Raw genomic sequence first — 21,196 nt, 5'->3', positions numbered from 1 at the left:
ACTAAATTGCTCTGCTTGGCTCCAACTAACTCTAGCAATATGTTCTAATCTTCTGGCTCCTTCTCATTATCTGGCTTCTTTTGTCTTCACCTGTGTGTAGCTTGTTCCCTCTACAACCTGTCTCTGTAAAACTGTGTAAAAACTGCTGCCTGCCTTGTGTGCTCCCTTTTAGTCACCTCTCCTTCCTCTCTGTTCTCCTGAGACTTGGGCATATCCTGTTTTGTCAAATCTTTCTCTGATTTGTTACTTTACCCCTCAAATACACATCACTTTTCAAACATGGCTGCTTTCTTCTACCAACTAACTTTACCTCCATTGTTTGGGATTAAAGGTGTGAACTAAGGGCATGTCTGTATTCCAGCCAGATCACACAGACCTAGAAGGTCTTAGGATGTGATTCTTGCCAAGGCAGCCATGTTTGGAATTAAAGTTCCTCTACGTGCTCTATTTACAGTTGTAATGGTTTGTCCTTGTTTCTCCCTAGTGACCATTAACTAACCCCCAAACTTATTACCCCCCTTTTTTGTTTTTATTTTGTTTTGTTTGTGAGACGGGATTTTTCTGTGTAGGCCTGGCTGTCCTGGAACTCACTCTGTAGACAAGGCTGGCCTCAAACTCAGAGCCTTCTGAGTGCCGTCTGCAGAACATAGAAGGAAGTGTTTTGTTGTTTTTTATTTTCTCGGGGCAGGGAGAAGCCCTTAGTCTTCTTTGGAGGCTAAGAGTAAGTGTCTGGGCATGTTCAGTTGTTGGGTCTTATGGTCACTCTCATCGGATGTTGTCACTGCATTCTGTGACTGGCTTTGTCATTTGTACTACCTATCACTAAAAAAACGTGTTTTATGTACGTGTGGACATGCTACAATATGCATTTGGAAGTCAGAAAACAACTTGCATGGGACTTGATTTCTTCTTTCTACTATGTGGGTCCTGAAGATTGAACTCAACTTGTTAGGCTTGGTGGCAAGTGCCTACTGAGCCATCTTGCTGGTCGGTTACCCATCACTTCTTCTTTCTTATTTTATTTTATTATGTGTATGGGTGTTTTGCCTGCATGTATCTATGCACTGTGTGCATTCAGTGCTCAAGGAGGCCAGAAGTGAGTGCTAGATCCCCGGTTACAGATATTTGTGATGAGCCACTATGTGGGTTCTGGCAATCAAACTCTTGGATCTTCTGAAAGAGCAGCCAGTGCTTTTAACTGTTGAGCCATTTCTCCAGCCCCTGTCTATCACTTACGTATATGACTGTTGGATGTATGTTGTGTGTGTGTGTGTGTGAGTGTGTTTTTTAAGACATTTTTATTTTTGTTTGTGTGAATGTGCACATGTGTATGTATGTCTTAGTTAGGGTTTATATTGCTGTGAGGAGACACCATGACCACGGCGACTCTTATAAAGAAAGCATTTCATTGAACCTGGCTTACAGTTTCAGAGGTTTAGTCCATTTTCATCATGGTGAGAAATATGGCAGTGTGCAGGCAGAGAGGAAGAGCTGAAAGCTCTACATCTGGGTCTGCAGCAGGAAGTAACAGTGACACACTGGCAAGGCTTGCGCTTTTGAGACTGAAGAGCCCACTGCTAGTGATACACCTTCTCCGACAAAGCCACACCTACTTCAACAATATAGTTCCTAATAATCCCACTCTCTGTGGGGGCCATTTGTATTTAACCACCACAGTATGTTATGTGTGCCTGTGACATGTGTATGCAGATACCCGCAGAGGCCAGAAGAAGGTGTCATATCCCCAGGAGCTGGAGTTATTGGTGAACTACCCAATTTGAGTGTAGGGTCCCTGTAAGAACAGCAAGTGCTGTTAACCACTGAGTCATCTCTCCAGCCTCTAAATTTACTTGAACATAGAAAAAAAATAAAATCTAAAGGATCTAGGCCTGATTGTGCAGGCTTGTAACAACAGCTATTCAGAAAGTAAGATAAGATTGCAGCTTCAAGGCCAGCCTGGGAACTGAGGGAAACTGTTGCAAAATAACAAATAGAAAAGAGCAAAGAATGTAGCTCAATGGTAGAGTGCTTGTTGATCGTTATAAGGCGCTGGCATTGGTTCCAGTCCCTTGTATTGAAGGATAGGATGGGAGTAGGGACCTAGAGGAGCAGGGCCTAATGGCATCTACTGTGATTCTGCTAGTTGGTGGGCTTCTCCCCCTCTCTGTGTTGATTTGTCTTGTATAGGTTTTGACTAGCTTAACTTTTTGATGGAAAATACATAGTACTCCTAGTTAAAAACCAGTATGTGACACACACACACATAGTTATAGCCTAGTGTATGTAGCCATAACCCTACACATGTGCATGTTTGTGTGCATGTGTTATTCTGCAGGTAAAAGCTGGTACTCTTCTTACCAGCTCTTCTTTCAAGCCAGGTGTCCAGAAGGCTACCTTCTAGACTCTTTCAGCATTCATGTCCCCATCCTCAGGTGTCCTTGTCTTAGATTATAGTTTAATTAGGTCAGTGCCACAGCACAGTTGCTACCAGATGTCATTACTGCAAGAGGCTTGGAAAGGTATTATCATCTGCCCTGTGGCAGTCCTGAAGTACATTTCTCGCACTGTCTCTCTGCTCTAGTGTGTGGCCCACAATGCCCTGGAGTGTGCACGAGCCATCTATGCCTATGCCCTGCAAGTCTTCCCCAGCAAGAAGAGTGTGTGGTTGCGAGCTGCATACTTTGAGAAGAACCATGGTACCAGGTATGTATCAGCTTCCACTTCCTGTCTGCATGGTCCCGGAGTCAAACCTCACTTTCCTGAAGATCTGCAAGTGACACCATTTAGGTGGTCATGAGCAGGTTACAGTTAGAGTAGACGTTTGTGTGGCCCTTTGGTACATTGAAGCTGCCTCATTCTTTATAGCCCTTCAATAATTGGATTATCATTATTTTATAGTTGAGAAGCCAAGGCATCAAGGAAGCCTGTTCTTTACCATTGCCTCATGGGTCTAAGAGTGTCCAGTGTAGGCTGTTAGTGCTTAGGCACTGCCTTTAGCAGTGGGCGGTACAGTGTCAGGGCCCATGCAGTCTGTTTTTTATTTAAGCTGCATTAGCTTTCTGGGGTTTGGCTCGGTTTTGTACACAGAAGGAGGTCCTTGACAATTTCCCCTAATTGTATTCTTTAATTGGAAAAACCTTTGGGTCTGCCTTATTGGCTGTAAATGCTGATGAAATTAGGCATTGCAGTTTCTTGTTTTAAATGTGTAATACTCTCTAGAGTATTGGCCTCATGTCCCTGGGTACCCTATGTCATCCTCTTTTGGTCTTCAGCTCTTCCCCCTTGCTGGTTTCACCAAAGTTGCAGCTGTGACTTTGAGTCCTTGTTTCTTTTCTGATGTTATTTAATGTTAGTCTCTACAGGGCCTCTTCCGACCCTGCCAGCTGGCTTAGTGTTTCAGAGTTCGCTCCTCAGGGAACTAGGACTTTCTAAAATGATTCTGATGACTTACGGTGTAGGGTGTCATTTGCTATAGTCTTAAGTGCCAAGTTGCTTAGGATCTTGTCATGTCAGATGTGGGTTGAGACCTTATGACTCATGGCCAAATGTATACCACGGCTTACTCAGGTGTTTCAATCGTTAGTTTCCCCCTCCTAACCTGTTTTTCTTTGCTGCTAACTCACAGACTGATGAGGAAAGTCATCAGTACTTGGGCCCACGGCCCTGGGAAACATGTTGTTGCTTCTGTAGGCGCTTTCTGTGTGATGGGATTTTACAGTTCTCTGGCTTGCTGCTGGACCCAAAGGTCCATAGGGATCATCAGTGAAGGTGTTGTGACTGAGAAGTGGTGGTGGACCATAGATAACCCAGAGATTTCATACCTAGCACTCAACAAGTATTCTTGTTAAGTAGTGTCCTAAAATCACTCTCAATGAGACCCTTTTTTCTGTCGTGGTTGAGGGGTAGGAGGATGGGGGTGCCAGAGTCCTTAATAAAAAATGAATGAATCCAGAGTGTCCTCTGTGCTTCAAGATAAAAAGGCCTTCATTGTCACCAGACTGCCATGTTATCACTGTCCCCAAGATACATGGTTATAAAAGGCTTTGCTGTTTAAACAATGTTTTGCTTTATAGAACCCTCTTCAGTAGTTGATTTTAGATTCTTTATGGGAAGGAAAGATTTCCTCACACTCTCCCTATCATAAAGTCTCGTAAATCATTAATAGTACTGAACTTTGAAGTGCTGTCTTTTCAGCATCTTGGTGGCTGTGTGCTCTGATTTATGTCCCTGGCCCTAGTGACCATGACCTCTATCTTGCAGGGAGTCTCTGGAAGCACTCCTGCAGAGGGCTGTGGCCCACTGCCCCAAGGCAGAGGTTCTGTGGCTCATGGGTGCCAAGTCCAAGTGGCTGGCAGGAGATGTGCCTGCAGCAAGGAGCATCCTGGCCCTGGCCTTTCAGGTAGGTGAAGGATGCCTGTGCTGGGAGGCCACAAACACAAACTTGGCTTTGGTGCTACAGTGGCGTGGCCTCAGAACTTAACCTGTGCATCTTCCTTGGGATATGTCATGGCCTAGTCTAGAGACACTGGGTTATGTGCGTAGGCTAGTCTGTGGGGCCAGTGCATGAAGAACACCCAACCAGGAGCATCGACCTCTTAGTCCCTTCTAACTAATACGACTACAGGCCAGGTATTCCAGAGTACAAGACCGAAATGTAAGCCTGGGCGCTTTGGTACCTCCGAGAGAGTGGGGCCCCATTAACAGCCATACCTACCTGGCCTGACTAGTTCTAACTGTTAAACATGTATAATGTATGTGTGGCAGGGGTGGTGACGGTGTGTGTGTGTGAACGTGAACTAGAGGTCAACCTAGAGTATCTTCCTTTATTACTTTCCCCATTATATATATATATAAAATTTACTGAACCAGGAGCTTAGAGCTTGCCATTTTGGCTCTTTTGGATACCAGTTAATCTTTAGAATCCATCTGTCTCCACCCTCCAGTCCTGGGGTTACAGAGATGCATTGCCATGCCTGGCTTTTATGTAGTTGCCCAGCGAGCACTTTACCCACTGAGCCATCTTCCCAGTCCTCATGTAACATTTAAAAAATACTCTTATCACAAATATAATCCTAATAACATAGGTGTTGGATTCTTTTTGATAAGTTATAGAGTGCTATATAAACATATATAATATATATAGTTATATGCTATATATATATAGTTATATGCTATAGTTTTATGCTATATAAATATCATAGCCCAGGGTAACAGTAAAGTTTGTCACTTGTGAGTAAAAAAAATCTAACTTGGGTTAGCCTTTTGCTCTAGCTGTCACCTGAGAGGACACAGGGGCAGGTGATAGTGCTCTGCAGGGAAAGGTGATGTCCTCTCCACGATTTCTCCTCTAGTAGCATGTCAGGATTCTAAGACGGTTCTTCTTTCCCATAACTGTAGGTACTACGGCCATGTTGCAGAAGTCCCTAAGGAGGGTGGGTTCAAGTCTTAAGTGCACCACTTTTCTGTCTCTTGGGCTCTGTGTTTGTGTAGCTTGGTCCATGCCTCTGGGAGCCCTTTATCCTTCATTATCTGCACCTGAACATCTTTCTGTATGGGCATGCTGGTGTGGCTAGCTGTGGAGAGCGATGACGTTAGATATAACAGGTCCTGACACAAAGACTTGCGTTTGAGAGGCTGTACGGAATTTAGATGGATCCTAGAGAGGGCAGCTCTACAACACTAGCATTGTTGCTTCCTGGCTGAGGTCTGCCCTGTCATCCCTAGCTTGCGGCTTTGCAGGAGTGTACTACTGCCAGTCCTGCATCACGGTGCAGCCCAGCCCAGTTTCCAGACTGCCTGTTTTTTATTAAGTGTGATCTAGCCCAGGTCACTTTGTGCTGAGCCTTTTTGGTGCAGCTGTGTTTGTTCTCCAGGCCAACCCCAACAGCGAAGAGATCTGGCTGGCGGCGGTGAAGCTGGAGTCGGAGAACAATGAATATGAGCGGGCCCGGAGGCTGCTGGCCAAGGCACGGAGCAGCGCACCCACTGCCCGTGTGAGTGGTGACTGACGGGTAGGAGAGGGTTGGTAGGGTTCCTCTTGGCTCAGACATGACATTTGGAAAGAGTGAGATGAATAGGACAGCTCATGCCACAGCCTAATCTTGTTAATTATTTCTTTATTTATCTATACCTTTTGTATTCACAAAAGAGCTACATACGAAAACTTACGAGGCACAGAACAGATGTGTGAAAGACGTCTGTGACTTCAGCATGTAATGCGAAGGTAGTTAGCATCCAGATAAATGGTGGAAGTACTCCCTCATTTGACGGCGCTTGTGTGCTTTGCAGGTGTTCATGAAGTCTGTGAAGCTGGAGTGGGTGTTGGGGAACATCACTGCTGCCCAGGAGCTATGTGAGGAGGCTCTGAGGCACTATGAAGACTTCCCCAAGCTGTGGATGATGAAAGGGCAGATTGAGGAGCAGGGAGAACTGATGGAGAAGGCCCGGGAGGCCTATAACCAGGGGGTAAGCCTCTATCAAGATGTCTCAGGGAACCCAGCAGCGGGGTATTAGTCATTTTCCCACACTTCTGAAAGAATGGAGGGCCAGTGGCCGGTGATAGAACTTTGTGCTTAGGATTGAGCCTTTGTCCTTCTTTTCACTGTGGGTATTACGGTTTGGTTTGGTTTGGTTTGGTTTGTTTTCTACAAAGTTACACACCCTGTGTTTGGGATATATGGAGTTTGGTACATCACATACACAACGTCCTACAGACATCCTTTGTTTACATGTCGAGAACACAACTACATACAGTAAACCGGCGCACAGCACAGGGCCATGTCTGTAAACCTATATGGAGAGTATAAAGTGCATGTCTAACAGCCCCGATGGGCTCTTAAAAGCCGACCACAATTCTCAGAGTCTTTTGTGGATGCTGTCAGAGCTCTTATTTTGTTCTGTTTTTTGGTTACAGCTGAAGAAATGTCCTCACTCCACACCACTATGGCTCTTGCTCTCCCGGCTAGAGGAAAAGATTGGGCAGCTGACTCGTGCTCGGGCTATTTTGGAGAAGTCTCGTCTAAAAAACCCAAAGAACCCTGGGCTGTGGTGAGTCCTTAGTAATTCGCCCAGCTCCCCCTTTAAAGGCTGTCCTCATTCAGCTCCTTCTTCATTTTAGCCCAGGCTCCTATGGCCACAATAATAGGTGATAGTTTCTATGAGGAGTCGTAGTCCCTGCTGTGGGAGAGTTGGGTCTAGATGGTAAGTGGGCTTCTGGTGAAGTTCCCTAAGATGTCAGGAAAGGAAACTGAGAAAGCAGACTATGAGAGAGTTGATATAGACAAGACCTTGAGGAAGACGAAGAAACTTTCCAGAGGGAGCTGAGTGTTGTGGTATGCACCTGTAATCCTAGTCAAAGCAGAAGGATAGTGAGTTATGCCCAGCTTGGGCTACATAACAAGTTATGGGTAATGGATGCAGAATCCAGGTAGGGGTTAGGCTGGGATGAAAAAGGATGCTTCTGAGGAGGTGTCCTCTCGTGTAATGATCAAGTGTGGTCTGGGCTTGTTCTGATATCTTCATTTATATCTGTATCCTGTGGGGTCTGGGAGCTCAGATGGGGCTGCTGCCTTGGTAACAGGCTGTGGACACCAGTGCTGCCATGTATGTAGAGAATGGAATTCTAGCCCCTTTCTAGGAGGCAAGAGCCTTCCTTTGCTGGCAGGATGGTTCATCGAGGAAAGAACGCTTGCTGAGCAAACCAGACGATCTGAGTTTGGTCCATGGAACCCATTGTTGTGAACAATTTCCAAAAGTGGTCCTCTGACTTCCATATGTGGTGGCCCATGTGTACATGCATGACAAAAATAATAAAGTAAAAATGTTAAAGCCTTTTTAAAAAGCAGAAGGCCAGCTGGAGGAGTTGATTGTGCTGTGATAGATGGGGCTTAGATATCCCTGGGCATGTCTTCCTAGGTTGGAATCAGTGCGGTTGGAGTACCGAGCAGGGCTGAAGAACATTGCCAACACACTCATGGCCAAGGCACTGCAGGAGTGCCCCAATTCTGGTAAGGGCTTCTGGCTCCCATTGATTGACTTCCCGTGACTCCTTTAAGACATAACCTGTTTGTCCCATTTTGGTCTAACTTCACTGATTTGATTGCAAAGATTTCAGACCACATCCTTCCTCAGTCTCAGTATGAAAACGTTTGATTTCATGTTAGCACTATCATTTTCTTTAATTAGGTTTTAACTTTCATTATTTGCTTATTGTGATATATAAGAAATGTAGTCAGGCAGTGGTGTCACACACCTTTTAATTCCAGCTCGAGAGGCAGAGATAGACAGATCTTTTGAGTTCAAGGCCAGCCTGGTCTACAAAGTGTATTCTGGGACAGCCAGGGCTATGCAGAGAAACCCTGTCTTGAAAACAAAAAACAAACGGAAAAAGAAGTGTTATATGTCACTTGAAAAAAATTAGAATTTAAAAAGAGGATGTAGAGATTGCCTCTCACCTACTACTCAGGAACCTCTTCTCTTGGTGTTTGTAGCACTTCTGTTATTGTACAGGATTAAAGTTATAGGAGGTATTTAGGTATTTAAAATAGTACTTTTTTGTTTTGGTTTGTTTTTTTTGAGACAGGGTTACTCTGTGTAGCCTTCGGTGTCCTGGACTCGCTTTGTAGACCAGGCTGGCCTTAAATTCAGAGATCCACCTGCCTCTGCCTTCCCGAGTACTGGGATTGCAAGCGAAGCGTGTGCCATTCCACCTAGCTTACTTTTTTTTTTTTGAGACAAGTTTTTATAATGGTGTAATGGCTTCAGAGTCACTATGTAGTAAAAGCTGGCCTTGAGTTTCTTACTCTTCTGATTCCACTTCCCAAGTATTAGAATTAACAAGCTTATGCCACCATACCTGGCTAATATTTTTATTGTTGTTGTTTATTTTTCTAATTTTATGTAAATTAGTATTCTGCCTGCTTGTATGTGTGTGTGAGTGTGACACATCTAGAACTGGAATTACAGACAGTTGTGAGCCACCATGTGGGTGCTGAGAATTAAACCCAGGCCCTTTGGAAGAGCAGACAATCCTCTTAAATGCTGAGCCATCTCTCTAGCCCCTATGTTTTTTTTTTTGTTTTTTTTTTTTCGATATAGGGTTTCTCTGTGTAAGTCTGCCTGTCCTGGAACTCGCTCTATAGATCAGGCTGGCCTCAAATTAAGAGATCCACCTGCCTCTGCCTCCTGCGTGCTGGGATTACAGGTGTGCACCACCACCTGGCTGCTGTCTTTTATGTTTAATAGTAGTATGTGCTAGTGCTTTCAGATTATCATTGCTCATTGCCTATTTGCAACTCAGTAAGACTAAAAGCTTGCAGCTGTTATCCAGAACACTGTCTGATCTGTTCTGGCAGGGCTACTATCATTCAGGAGCTTACCCGATAGGTGGATATTTGAGTCCCTGTGGTTGCTCTCAGTGTACTCTTTTTGGAGAAGCCTAAGGGAGAGAGTGCATTTCTGAAGCCAGAAATGAGGCTGAGGGGCAGGTTTTTTGCTTGTGAATTTCAGGTATCCTATGGTCTGAAGCTGTCTTCCTGGAGGCAAGGCCCCAAAGAAAGACCAAGAGTGTGGATGCCCTGAAGAAGTGTGAACATGACCCCCATGTGCTTTTAGCGGTGGCTAAGTGAGTACTCATTCTCTGAGGGTTATTCATGCTTGGGGTCCTGGTGTATTTGCCGGCATTTTTGCCTGTGCTTTTTGCACAGGACGAGCTGCCGAGCCCCTGCTTCAGTCCTCTGGGCAGCACTCTCTTGGTAGAGGCCCTGAGGTGCTGTCTAGACATTTGTCTAGTCACTCCCTCGTCTCAGACCTCCTGGGTTCTTTGGTTTTTCCTCAGCCCCAAGCTTCTGATGAGGCTGCAGCCCTGGCAGTTGAGGGAGATGTTAGGGCCCAGCTTTGCTAGGCTTCCCTTTCCCAGAGTATCATCTCTGTGTCCTCAGACAGAGAAGCCATAAACCTTACAAAAGGCTTTGTTAAAGTAAATAAGTCACTCCTTGCTGTTCCCAAGCCAGTGTTCCATGTGCCTACTATCTTGAGTTTATGCTCTTTAAATCATAGTTTATCTAACCCCAAGCAATTAAGAGCACTATATGGCTTAAAAAACAATCAAGTTATCAGCATGAAATTACTCCATTTGGTACCTGAGTGCAACCCAAACAGTTGCCTGCAGTAGAAAGGTTAGCTGTGCACCAGCTGCCCCGCTAAGGGAAGGTGAATACAGCCAAAGTCCTGGCCCTTCCAGAGTTCCCTACAGCACACCATGCCATCTTTCCTGTTGTTCACCCTGCCACACTGCACCAGCTTCTAGGTGGGGAGGAGGGTGCCCATAGAGAACTTAAGTTGGTGTCTTTTGTTTGTTTTGTTTTTCTGAGACAGGGTTTCTCTGTGTAGCTCGAGTTGTCCTGGAATTCACTCTGTAGACCAGGCTGGCCTCAAACTCAGAGGTCTGCCTGCCTCTGCCTCCTGAGTGCTGGGATTAAAGTTGTGCACCACCACGCCCACTTCTAAGTTAGCTTCTAAATGTAAGACTCCTCTTCATCCTGCTTTTCAAGTGTCTAGAGTGTCAGGTATAACAATCATGTGAAGAAAAAAAACAACAATCCTGTGTACCATGGTCTGAGTGCCATGGAGCTGCAGTTCCAGTGGGCCCAGGTCCTCAGGCCTGACCTTTGGAGCCAGTCTTTGTTTTTGCCTATGTTGCTACACGGGGTAGACAAGGCAGGATAATAGTCCAGGGTTGGTATCTTATTAAGGAACAATCTAAGATTTCAGTTTTTGTTTTTTTTAAAATCAGCCTTAATTAATGTTTGTCAAGTTTAGTTTCATATAGTTGATCCAGATAGTTTTAAGAAGATAGTTAAGATCTAGCCAGGCAGTAGTGGTGCATGCCTTTAATCCCAGCACTTAGGAGACAGAGGCAGGTCTGTTACTTCGAGGCCAACCTGGTCTACAGATCAAGTTCTGGGACTGTTACACAGAGAAACCCTATCTCAAAAAAAGAAAAAGGGAAAAAAAAAAAAAAAAAAAGAGGAAGAGGAAGCTACGATTTTGCTTATGTACACATAAATGTTGTAAAAAGCAGTGTGGATTAGTGAAGGATCCAGAGTGAGCTATAGGTAGCCCTGGACCATGACTCAGACCTTCTGTAACACAGGCCTAGGCTTGCTGGTCTTAGCAGAAGCAGAATACCCACATAGAAGAATGACTCCAAAACCTGGCAGACACTATTCTGTGCCCCTGGCTATAAGTACCTCTTTCATAACAGGCTGTTCTGGAGTGAACGAAAGATCACCAAGGCCCGTGAGTGGTTCCATCGTACTGTGAAGATTGACTCAGATCTGGGGGATGCCTGGGCCTTCTTCTATAAATTTGAACTGCAACATGGCACTGAGGTGAGGCTGCATTACACCAGTATACAGTAGTACCCTGCCTATTCCTCTAGCCACTTCAGAGACAATGGAAGGCTCCATTCGAACCCTGGGAATGGGGGACAGGGAGTGGCCAAGACCAGGGACCTCTTCCCAGTTGAGCTTTGTTGGTGCTATGCTCATAAGGCAGGAGTGCCCAGATTGTCCTGGGGTCCTCACTGGAAGAAGTAGCCAGGCCATGTTGAATCCTGAAAGTGCCTAGTTCAGAGACGATGCACCTGGCAATGTGTGTGAACCAGAGGTAAGGAGTCTGACACAAGTCAACACAGAGAAACACTGACTTATAGGACGTGTTCCACAAGCGGAAGAGATGGCTTGAAATCCGTTGGGGCCAGATCTGCAAGGGGACAGGCAAGGCCTCACGAGGTGTACACCTCACAAGGAACCCCACCTAAAGTACCCTTTGGTCTTTCCAGGAGCAACAGGAGGAGGTGAGGAAACGCTGTGAGAATGCAGAGCCCCGGCATGGAGAGCTGTGGTGTGCTGTGTCCAAGGATATCACCAACTGGCAGAGGAAGATTGGGGAAATCCTAGTGCTGGTGGCTGCCCGCATCAAAAATACCTTCTGATAGCAAGGGTGGGGGGCAGGGCACTTTGGGGCAGCACATGGACAATGAGCACAAACCGTACATTATCTTTCATTCATTAAAGATTTTTATAGAGCTGTGTTGGGGCTAGGACCTCTTCTTTTCTCCTTTTTTGTCCTTGGCTTTTATTCCCCATGAGTGGTTGTCAAGTCCAGATGTAGCCTCCTGCAAGTGCTTGTATGTTCCAGAAGAAGCGTAGTTGGGGTGCCGAGGGCTTGCTGAGATTTTGTGGAGAAGGTGTTGGGAATACAGGCTATATGGAGAATAGGAGCTCTGTCACAGATATGTGATACAAGAGGCTGAAGGTCACAGGGCACCAAGCTGTAAAAGATTGAAAGGCTTGTAGAAGCCCTCGTTGTTCTATGGGCATCTGAGGTAAAATGAAGCTCAGCAGGCATCTTTGCTTAACTTGGAAGGTATGAGCTCACCCTTCTGTGGTTCTAGGAACCAACTCCTTAGGGTTCCCTATGACGAGGGACCATACCCAGCAGTTCTTTCACAGATGGAAGGGGACAGAACTTGACTACAGCATCAGGCTGTTGGTGGTTTCTACTTTTGACTGTTTTCAACTCCTGAACTGAGTGCAGTGGCATTACAGAAGAGGGTACTTGGGTAAAGTTTCCTGTAAGGCCCTGGAAAAGTCTGGGTAGCCTGTACTGTCCAGGTTATCTTTTCTGTCTGTGGAAATGGAGAATTTTTTTTGTTGCTAAGGTGGTCAGCAGCTCCTTGTGCATCACATCTATTTACTGGGGTTCATGTATGCCACAACATGCTTGCGGAGGTCAGAAGATAACTTACAAGAGTCTTTTCGCCTATTATGTTGGTCCCTAGGATCAAACCCAGATTGTCAAAGCTTGGCAGCAAGTGCCGTAATCTCCTGGGCCATCTCCTCAGCCCACACCACTGCTTTTCCTCAGCTGGAAGTTGAGCTTTGCTCAGCAAGAGATTAGCTGTGTTCCAGAGGCTACTGTTGTGCTAGAGCAAAATGCCAACCCTGGGACTGGGGCTCCTATTTCCAGATGACCCCAAGATTTAGAGGGATGAAGTGGTGCCAACAGTGCAGATGTGGAAATGCATTGGAGACTGGTGGCTACCCCGCCTATCAGGAGAGACCACTGCTCTCTGCCCATCGAGACACAGCAGGGTTCTCCATGGGGATGGAGGCTCAATCCAGGACCCCGAGAAGCCCAGGATCTACAACAGGCAGCTGCTGTGCTCCGGGGTCAGGTTAATTGAAGTGACTAGGGAGAGGCTGGGAGGGGTTAGGGGCAGGACTGGCTTACTAGATTTGCCCTTCCTCCCTGGTTGCTCCCTCCCTTTGCTGGAGGAACCAACTTTAAAAGCCTCTCCACCTGCCTCTCAGCTCTGTCCAAGGAGGCCCCCTCAGTCAGTAGAGGACCTGGTGTGGCTGCCTTGTCTGGTTCGCTGGCTACCCAAGGACTCAAAGGAACCCCAGGATCATGTGTGTGGCCTGGTAGAGGGAGTAAGGGAGGGCCAGATCCTGAGAGGCTTATGGTGAGCAATTGGGGCATTGGGGGAGAGGGCTGACCTGGGCCAAGGGGCTGGGCATGGGCATAACCCAGGGGAGGCTATTTCCCTGTGCCTTGTGGGACCCCAGATGTTTATGATGGTACCCAGCAAAATGACCATTGTAGGTGCTTGTGCCCTGGCCTTCCTAGAGCCCTTCCCTCTTATACTGGGTTATGCCTGGGTTGTAGGGACACCCTAGGCAGCCAACCTGTCCCATGTTGGTGCTGGATGTCCCGGCAGTCTCACTGGCTGGCTTAACTGGCTCTTGTTCTTGTGTGGTCTGATGGGCTGTTTTCAACACCCCTCCGTTAGTCATGCTAGCCAGTGACTTTCAAAAGGGTGCTACTACGTTTGTTCTTTAGTTGTTGGTAGCTCAGGCAGAAGTGCCCACCCCCACTCATCTCTATACAGGGGTTTGTGCTATGTTCAGTTCAGTTCTCCTGCCAGGGCTGGGAAGCTGAGTCCTGTCATTTCGCTGGTTTCACAAGATTAATTTTCCAGCCCAAGTAGGCTGCCTAACTCCAGCTGGGAGCCTAGGGGCAGGCTTGGGAACTGGTCCATTTGGAGGAGCTGGGGTTCTGGGGACCTTCAGCTGCCTTCCTAATGTGTGAGCTTTCCCCAGCACCAGTCTTTCCATTCTGGGTAAGAGGAGACTTGTTGGCAGGCTTTGCTGCTTCTGCTGACTCTGAGCATCCCCCCCTCCCCCAGCCTTTCCTCCTAGCCTTCCCCTTCCATTGGGAGTCTTGGGAGCTCTGAGCCAATTGTTTGTGCCCTAGTTTGGAGTTTTCTGTGGCTGGTTGTAGCAGAGCTATTGAGGAAAGACTGGAGTTCCCATAGTACATAAGAGCAACGTGGTTCTACCCGCGAATCCCATCTTGTTCACCCAAAGGGCTTGAGATGTGTGTGTGAGAAAGAGAACAACACCCGGGATGGGAGTAGGCTCTGACTAGTAGGTGTGGGTCTGAGCGTGGTCTGGGGTAAGGCTGACCTAGGGGTCACTTCTTTTTACATCCCCCCCCATTCCACTCCCTGCACAAAGTAAGGGAGCCCTTGCACACCCATAGTACTCTAGGTGCTCCCCTTTCTACCTCTCCAGTGTAGACCATAGTGCCCCCCTCCCCCAGTCTCCGGACCTGTTCCCTGTCATCTCTCTAGTCCTTCAGTAAAACTACTTCCTCATGCCCCGCTGCACGAATGTTCACAGTCCATAGCACTTCTGGTTTGTAAGTCTTTCCCCTTCCTTAGGACTGAGCCATGGCCAGAGTCTCTTGAGATTTTCCATCTCCTACCATCTCAAAAGATGAGGGAGCACCCTTGGTGATACTCCAAGTGTCTGTGGGGCCACTCACTGTGCTGGGAAGCCTAGGCTCTCAACCCCAACCTGGTGTCTTCTTCAGGTGGCCCCACAGTCCTCTTTCTACACACTACTGCTGCTGCCATTTGTTGGGTCTGCCCTGGGCTGGCCTGGGTCCCGGTCCTGTAGTGTCCAAGAGGTACTCCGCCACTACCAAGCTGTCATCTTCCAGGACTTGCAGGCTGCCATGCAGTGGCCTAGGCTGGGAGCACAACGCAGAGAGCCAGGGTCCCGACACCACCACTTCATTCAGAAAAACCTGACTGGAGCTGGTGGAGGTCAGAAACAGCCAAGGGCCTCCTGTGATGCCCAGAAGGTATGGTAGAGGTGTGCTGCCCCCTGCCCCTCCCCCCGCCTATTTGTTCCATTTTTAGGCTCCACCCCCCAGCCCCTGCTCTGGCTTTCCTCCCTTTCCAACTCAGGAGCACAGCATCCTACTGTCTATTGAGTCCTTGGGTCGGACTCTCCTTGGGAGTGTGGCTGGAGCTCCCCACAGTGCGCTAGAGAAAGCAGCACGGACAGTGGCAGTGCGCACGGAGGCAGTGATGCGCAGACACTGCCGGACATCCTACAGGGTATGCATCCTCAGTCTCCCCTACCCCAAGGACTGTAGTGCCAATGGCCTGAGGCTTTGGACTCAGTTAAGGCCAACTGATCCGGCAACCCGCTCCCTCATGGCTAAGCATGCATTGTGAGGTAAGGGCAAGGGCACAGGATCTGTATATACTGACTCATAGCTGGTCCCCACTAGCAGATCCTGCAGCCCAAGAAGCAGCCAGCGCAGCCACGCAGCAGCCGGAGGCGGCGCCTGCTGCGGGCCCTATACACCATCGCCACCTGCTGGGAGAAGCTCTTTGCGCTAAGTGCCATGGCAGCTGGAGAATCCTAGCACTGTCTGTGTTCTCTCTCCCACCTCGCACAGAAGACAGGAAGCAAACTGATTTGTGTTTTGATAGTGTCCTCTCTCTCAGCTCAGACTGCCTGCACTCAGAGGTCCAGGGTGTGTAAAAGAGAGTACCCTCCTCTATGGCTGTTTCTGCACACACCCATTGAGACCCCAATAAATGGAGTTAACGATGTGGCCTGATTCTTATCTTTGCCTCACCGGCTGTGGGCCCTGGACTACCCCAGGAATCTGCTCTTCAGTGGGGTGGGGCTAGGGATCTGTACTTTACACCTGAGCAGTAGCAACAGTTGTAGCTCCCACATACAGCAGGGGGCGTGGGTGGCACGTTGGACCCATTCTCAAGTAGTGTCCAAGGCTCCCAAGGCAGGGAAGCCCTCTACCCCCACCCTACAACCTGGTTAGGGGGTTTAAAATGTCATGCATCCGTCCTTTCCAACTCTGGACAGGAGGAGAGGGTGGAAATGGAGAGGAGGGCAAGGCTGAGCTTAGTGGATTCAGAGCAAAACAACCGGATAAAGGAAACAGGACTTAGAGGAAGCCAGCCTTGCTGCCCTGGCCACAAACTAGACCAAGCCATTTCCTGCTGCCCCTGGGGGATGGGCAGGGTGGGGTGGGGGGTGGGACGACTCCACGGGCTGCCCCACGCTTGTCTGTCGAATTAACTAGACTGACCGCAGTACCTGCATAAACCTTGAAATGTTTGCTCTTCCATGATTTCCCTGAGCAGAAAGAGGCAATGTCCCCAGGCCTCTTGCCTCATAATAGGATGTAGAGCTCAAAAACTTCAAGGAATATCTTGCTCTGTACCTGTCAGGGAAACAGGAGACTAAAGGCAATCTACAAGAGCAAGAAATAGCCCTGAAGCCTTTCTTCCTTGGTGCCTTGGTGCACGTGTGGTCTGCCCAATGGGACCTTCTGTTTCTTCTCTCATTTGAGAAAGCTGAGTGATGGAGAGACCATAGGACCTTCCTTGATTACACAGTCAGGTACTGAAAGATCTGGGATCAGGTTTGGACCCAGGATATGCTGTGTAGAAGGGAAATGGAGCTTTGTGGGCATCAGGATGCATTCTAATAATCTGCAATTCAGATTTCAAATGGTCTTACAAGCCACCTTGGAGCACAAATCCAAGACATTTTGGTTCTGCTTTATGGGGTAGGAGGTAGTGTAGACAAGTACAAGGTGGAATGTGCCAGGGAGGGCCTAAGTACACAGACTTTCAGCAAAGCCGGGTCCAAAACGATTCTCCCCTGAGAGTGCATAGTGTGTGTGTGTTTAAGAGAAGAGTGTGTGTGAGAGAGAGATGGTGTGAGGTAAGGAGGGGAAGCTGGGCCATTGCAGGACCCTGGCTGTAGGGCCTGGGTGGGTGGTCCTCTTGTAATGGGAAATACCTGTAAAGGAGAGATAGAGGGCAAGGGATTTGGACTAATGGTTTATATTGATAAGCTCTATTGGGCATACTGGAGTATAGCCAATGGCCCAGTGCAGAGAAAAGGTATGATTTTGTTGAAATATAAGCCGTAGAAGAGCAGAATACCTGAAGAGTGGCTAAGTGGGATCTGGAGAAGGTTAGTAACAGTCTGGGCACTGAGCTGAAGGAGAGCAGTATGGACACTCCTCCATGGAAATTCCCATGGAGCCATTTTGTAGGGCAATCTGTGCTTATCCTTGCCCCAGCTTTAAATCCCACTAGGAAATTATGCCGGTTCTAGTGAGCATCCCACATCTACTGCCCATCTTGCTGTCCTGTCCTACTGTTTACAGCTATCAGGCTGGGGAGGTTAGCAACAGGCTGTCCTGACTTCCACCTTCCCCTCTGAAGCTGAGGAAAGATCAAACCACAGCTTCCTGTGACTGCAGGTAAAACAGAGGCCTCAAGAGTTTGGGGGCATAAATGTTGATGCCGAAGTCCTGTACCAGATTACACATTGAGAGGCCACCCATGGGTTAGGGTTGGGGTTTCTCTGCAGGAGCCCTGAAAGCATCAGCCTGTAGTCGCCATGACCCCACTAGAATGACTGTCCTCTTGCAGGACAAGGATAGGTACAGAGCCCTCAAAGAGGCTTGGAGCTGATGGGCAAGTTGAATGCTCCTGAGCCCCTAGATCCTGGTTCCTCTAAGCTCAGCTCAGGGACCTAAATGGAGGCTCCATGGACTTCTTTGTAGTTGAGGACAGGGCATATCCTCGTGCGCACCTACCTTAGCCCAGCACAGAAACTGTACCACAGTTGTTTGCTGGCTGCTGACCACTTAGAACAGACCTTGGAGATGCCGAGCCTCAGATCTGGGGCTGGAGAACTGCTGTTATCCTGTCCCACACAAACCTTGACTTTCCAGGGAGGTGGGGCTATGGCCCAGAAGGAAGGGCTGTGTGAGGATTACAGATGGGACCCCCAAGGCACTGGCCAAGCCTGTGCAATTTCCTGCAGCCCAAGGAGCCAGGCCTCCATATGTAATCCTGGAAGAAGGGGCCTGGCAGGCTTTGAAAAGAGACTGGGTACCATGGCCTCCCACGACTAGGAGTCTTTGAAAGAACATCTGGAACTCGGGCAACAGCTACAGATGGCAAGCTAGTTCTTGGGTTTGAAAATCCCAAAGTTAATCTTGATTTTTCGACTTGTGTTAGCAATCCTGCCCCACCTCCCATGATGCAGCAGGCAGTGACGGCTATAGCCTCTTCTGTGTTAGGACAACACTTCCCTAGCCTGCCACTTACCACACTAGCCCAGGAGTGTGGCAGAGCTGAGTGAAGGGAGCGGTAAGGATAGACTTGTCTTCTGTGTATAGACTTGTAGGTAGAGCTCTAGTTTTTGATTGATCGATTGATTGATTCATTCATTCATTGTTTTTGTTTTTGTTCTTTTACTTTTTGAGACAGGGTTACACACACACACACACACACACACACACACTGGGCTCCTAGAAGGGCAGCACTATGGACAGGACTGAAGGAGTAAACACCTACTGGCAGATCTGGACGGAGAGGGCCTTGTGGACTTCTGGGCACAAGGCCCTTGCGTGTTGGGGTCCCAGGACCTGCAGGTGTTCAAGAAGGCGGCCTGCTTCAGCTAACTGGAAATAAACAAGGCTCTCTACTCCAGGAAGCACATATTACTGGGGTGAGGGAAAAAGAGTGAGGCAGGTGTTGAGGCCCATTGTCCCTGCCGGTGGCCTTCAGGACCTGGGGGTGGGGGTGGGGTGTAAGGGACAGTCCCCATCCCTGCCCCCTCCTCAGGAAGACTTTGCTTTGTAAACTCAGAAAAACACACACACACACATCCCGCCCACCCTGCTTCATTAGACTCTGGAATAACCAGTGAAGAGGTAACACCTGCTATGGGAAGTGAGTCCTTGTTTGGATGGAAATGGGAAGGTCAGGCCCTTGGCAGCTGTGCGGTGCCTGTTGTGGGGGAAGTGGGACATCCTGAGGTTCTAGCTCCTGGGTCACCTCCTTGCTGGGTAAATGGGATATCTGCTGCTGTCTGTGGAGGAGGCATCAGTCTGATGAACCCTGGGAAGCTTAATGTGCACTGGCTAGGCCAGGTTCCATACCAGTTCAGTTGTGGCAGTTTGTGGCTCAAGAGAGAGGCAGCCAGGGCTCACCAGGTGAGCAGGCTCTGTCATTGGACTGCCCCTGGCGCCCCCTACCCGGCACAAGGCCAGGGGTCAGGGCTGCAGAGCAAGATAAGCCCCAGCTTCCTGCACTTGCTCCCAGAGCTGTGACTCCCAACGCTTCCTGTTTTCTGGAGGGCAGACAGGGGTGTGGGAGACTGGACAAGGTGGTGGGGGCTGGGGTCATGGGACAGAGGGTGGAGTTACAGGGGAGGGGGCTTAGGGGATGGGATGAAGTCATGGAGGGCAGGGCGTGAATACAGGATGAAGCAGAGGAGGAGCAGATTCCTGGGAGATTGGGTACAGCTATAGAGGACAGGGTTATGGATGGCATATCCACAGAGTCAACAGGGGAAGCCTGGCTTGTGAGACACAAAGTAGAGTTGTGGGTGGACAAACCCAAGAGAAAAAATGAAGTTACAAACTGGGATTGTGGGAAAGCCGTGAGGTGTTGGGATAAAGACCCTTGGGAACAAGAGCCAAGGAGCCCTGAGCACTATGGGCCTGGTGTGTACTTAGGCCCTGCCTTTTCCAGGTCCTCAGAAACAACTACCGTCTATGTACACTTTTTCCTCCTCAGTGAGTTCCCTTCCTGGAGCAGAAGTTTTGAAAGCTGTGTCGTGGCTGACCAGACCCCAAAGAATCTTTGTTTGGAGCTAGGCATGCTGCTGGTACATGCTCTTAATCCCAGCACTTGGGAGGCAGAAGCAGGCAGAGCTCTGTAAATGTGAGGCCAGCTGGGTGAAACAGCTGGGTGATAGACAGACCCTGTCTCAATAAAAATAAATTAATTAATAACGAATCAATCGATAAATATGAAAGAGAAGAGAAAAGCAAAATGATCCGTTAGGAGCAGCCTCTGTAGCACAGTACATGCCTGTGCTACCGCGCCTGGCTTGATGTGTGGTTCTTAAGCTATTGCTCAGGGACATAAATTTAAAAAAAAATTTTTTTGTTGTTGTTGTTTTTTTGCTTTTTGTTTTTCAAGACAGGATTTCTCTGTGCAGCTCTGGCTGTCCTGGGACCTCCTCTGTTGAGAGAGACTATGTTACAGACCTCCATTAGAGCAGTCTCACTAAAATGTCTTCGGTTTGTACTTTGAGCTGGGCAGTGGTGGCACACACCTTTCATCCCAGCATCCAGGAGGCAGAGGCAAAGTTATCTCCGAGTTCAAGGCCAGCCGGGTCAACAGAGTGAGTTCCAGGACAGCCAAGGCTATATAAAGAAACCCTGTCTCCAAAAACAAACAAACAAACAAATTAAAGTACATCCTTTAATTTTGGAGCGATCAAAGCATTTACTGCTCTTCCAGAGGACCTATGTTCAGTTCCCCGTCACCCACACCAGGCAGCTCACAACTGCTTATAACTTCCGTTCAATTAACTGCAAATCCTCGAGTTCAGGGATTTGACGCCCCCTGGTCTCCAAGGGCACAGGCATGCGTACATGGAGCACATAAACTCATGCAGGTACACACACACACACGCATACGCACACGAACACGCAAGCACGTGAAAATAAATAAATAAATTGTGTTGTTGTTGTTGTTGTTGTTGTTGTTGTTGTTTAAGTAAGTCCTGACTGAAGCGATGGCTCAGCAATTAAGAGCACTTGCTGCTCTTCCACAGGACTCAAGTTTGATTCCTAACACTCTTTTCAGGTGGCTCATAGCTACCTACAACTCCAGCTTCAGAGGATCTGACACTTCTGGCCTTCATGGGCACCCACATACATGTGGCGCCCACGCACATGCACATGTACACGGACAAAGACATGTGCG

General features: G+C 48.2%; 2 protein-coding genes across 2 annotated transcripts in view; both read left to right on the top strand.

The window, feature by feature from the left end:
• Nucleotides 1-12,094, top strand: part of Prpf6 (pre-mRNA processing factor 6) — a 57,741-nt gene extending 45,647 nt beyond the window's left edge. Inside the window, exons 13-21 of the mRNA XM_021646360.2 lie at nt 2,582-2,703; nt 4,261-4,399; nt 5,874-5,993; nt 6,289-6,465; nt 6,914-7,047; nt 7,915-8,006; nt 9,508-9,622; nt 11,264-11,390; nt 11,843-12,094. Coding sequence (XP_021502035.1) covers nt 2,582-2,703; nt 4,261-4,399; nt 5,874-5,993; nt 6,289-6,465; nt 6,914-7,047; nt 7,915-8,006; nt 9,508-9,622; nt 11,264-11,390; nt 11,843-11,995 — 1,179 coding nt within the window. The 3' untranslated portion in view covers nt 11,996-12,094. The remainder of the gene's footprint in view (nt 1-2,581; nt 2,704-4,260; nt 4,400-5,873; nt 5,994-6,288; nt 6,466-6,913; nt 7,048-7,914; nt 8,007-9,507; nt 9,623-11,263; nt 11,391-11,842) is intronic.
• Nucleotides 12,095-14,472: 2,378 nt separating this feature from the next.
• Nucleotides 14,473-15,932, top strand: C4H20orf204 (chromosome 4 C20orf204 homolog). Its single transcript, XM_060383236.1, has 4 exons — nt 14,473-14,492; nt 14,874-15,213; nt 15,320-15,472; nt 15,652-15,932. Exons 1-4 carry the CDS (start codon nt 14,473-14,475, stop codon nt 15,784-15,786), a joined length of 648 nt encoding a protein of 215 aa, XP_060239219.1. The 3' UTR covers nt 15,787-15,932.
• Nucleotides 15,933-21,196: the final 5,264 nt, after the last annotated feature.

Source organism: Meriones unguiculatus, chromosome 4 (assembly GCF_030254825.1).
Source record: "Meriones unguiculatus strain TT.TT164.6M chromosome 4, Bangor_MerUng_6.1, whole genome shotgun sequence".
In the NCBI taxonomy this organism is placed as follows: Eukaryota; Metazoa; Chordata; class Mammalia; order Rodentia; family Muridae; genus Meriones; species Meriones unguiculatus.
This window is presented reverse-complemented; position numbering and strand designations above follow the sequence as displayed.

Coding starts and splice junctions, on each gene's coding strand:
- C4H20orf204 (XM_060383236.1), top strand. CDS start 14,473: ATGGGAGTAGGCTCTGACTA. Junction 15,214..15,319: donor CCTCCTGTGATGCCCAGAAG/GTATGGTAGAGG, acceptor TTTCCAACTCAG/GAGCACAGCATCCTACTGTC. Junction 15,473..15,651: donor ACTGCCGGACATCCTACAGG/GTATGCATCCTC, acceptor CCCCACTAGCAG/ATCCTGCAGCCCAAGAAGCA.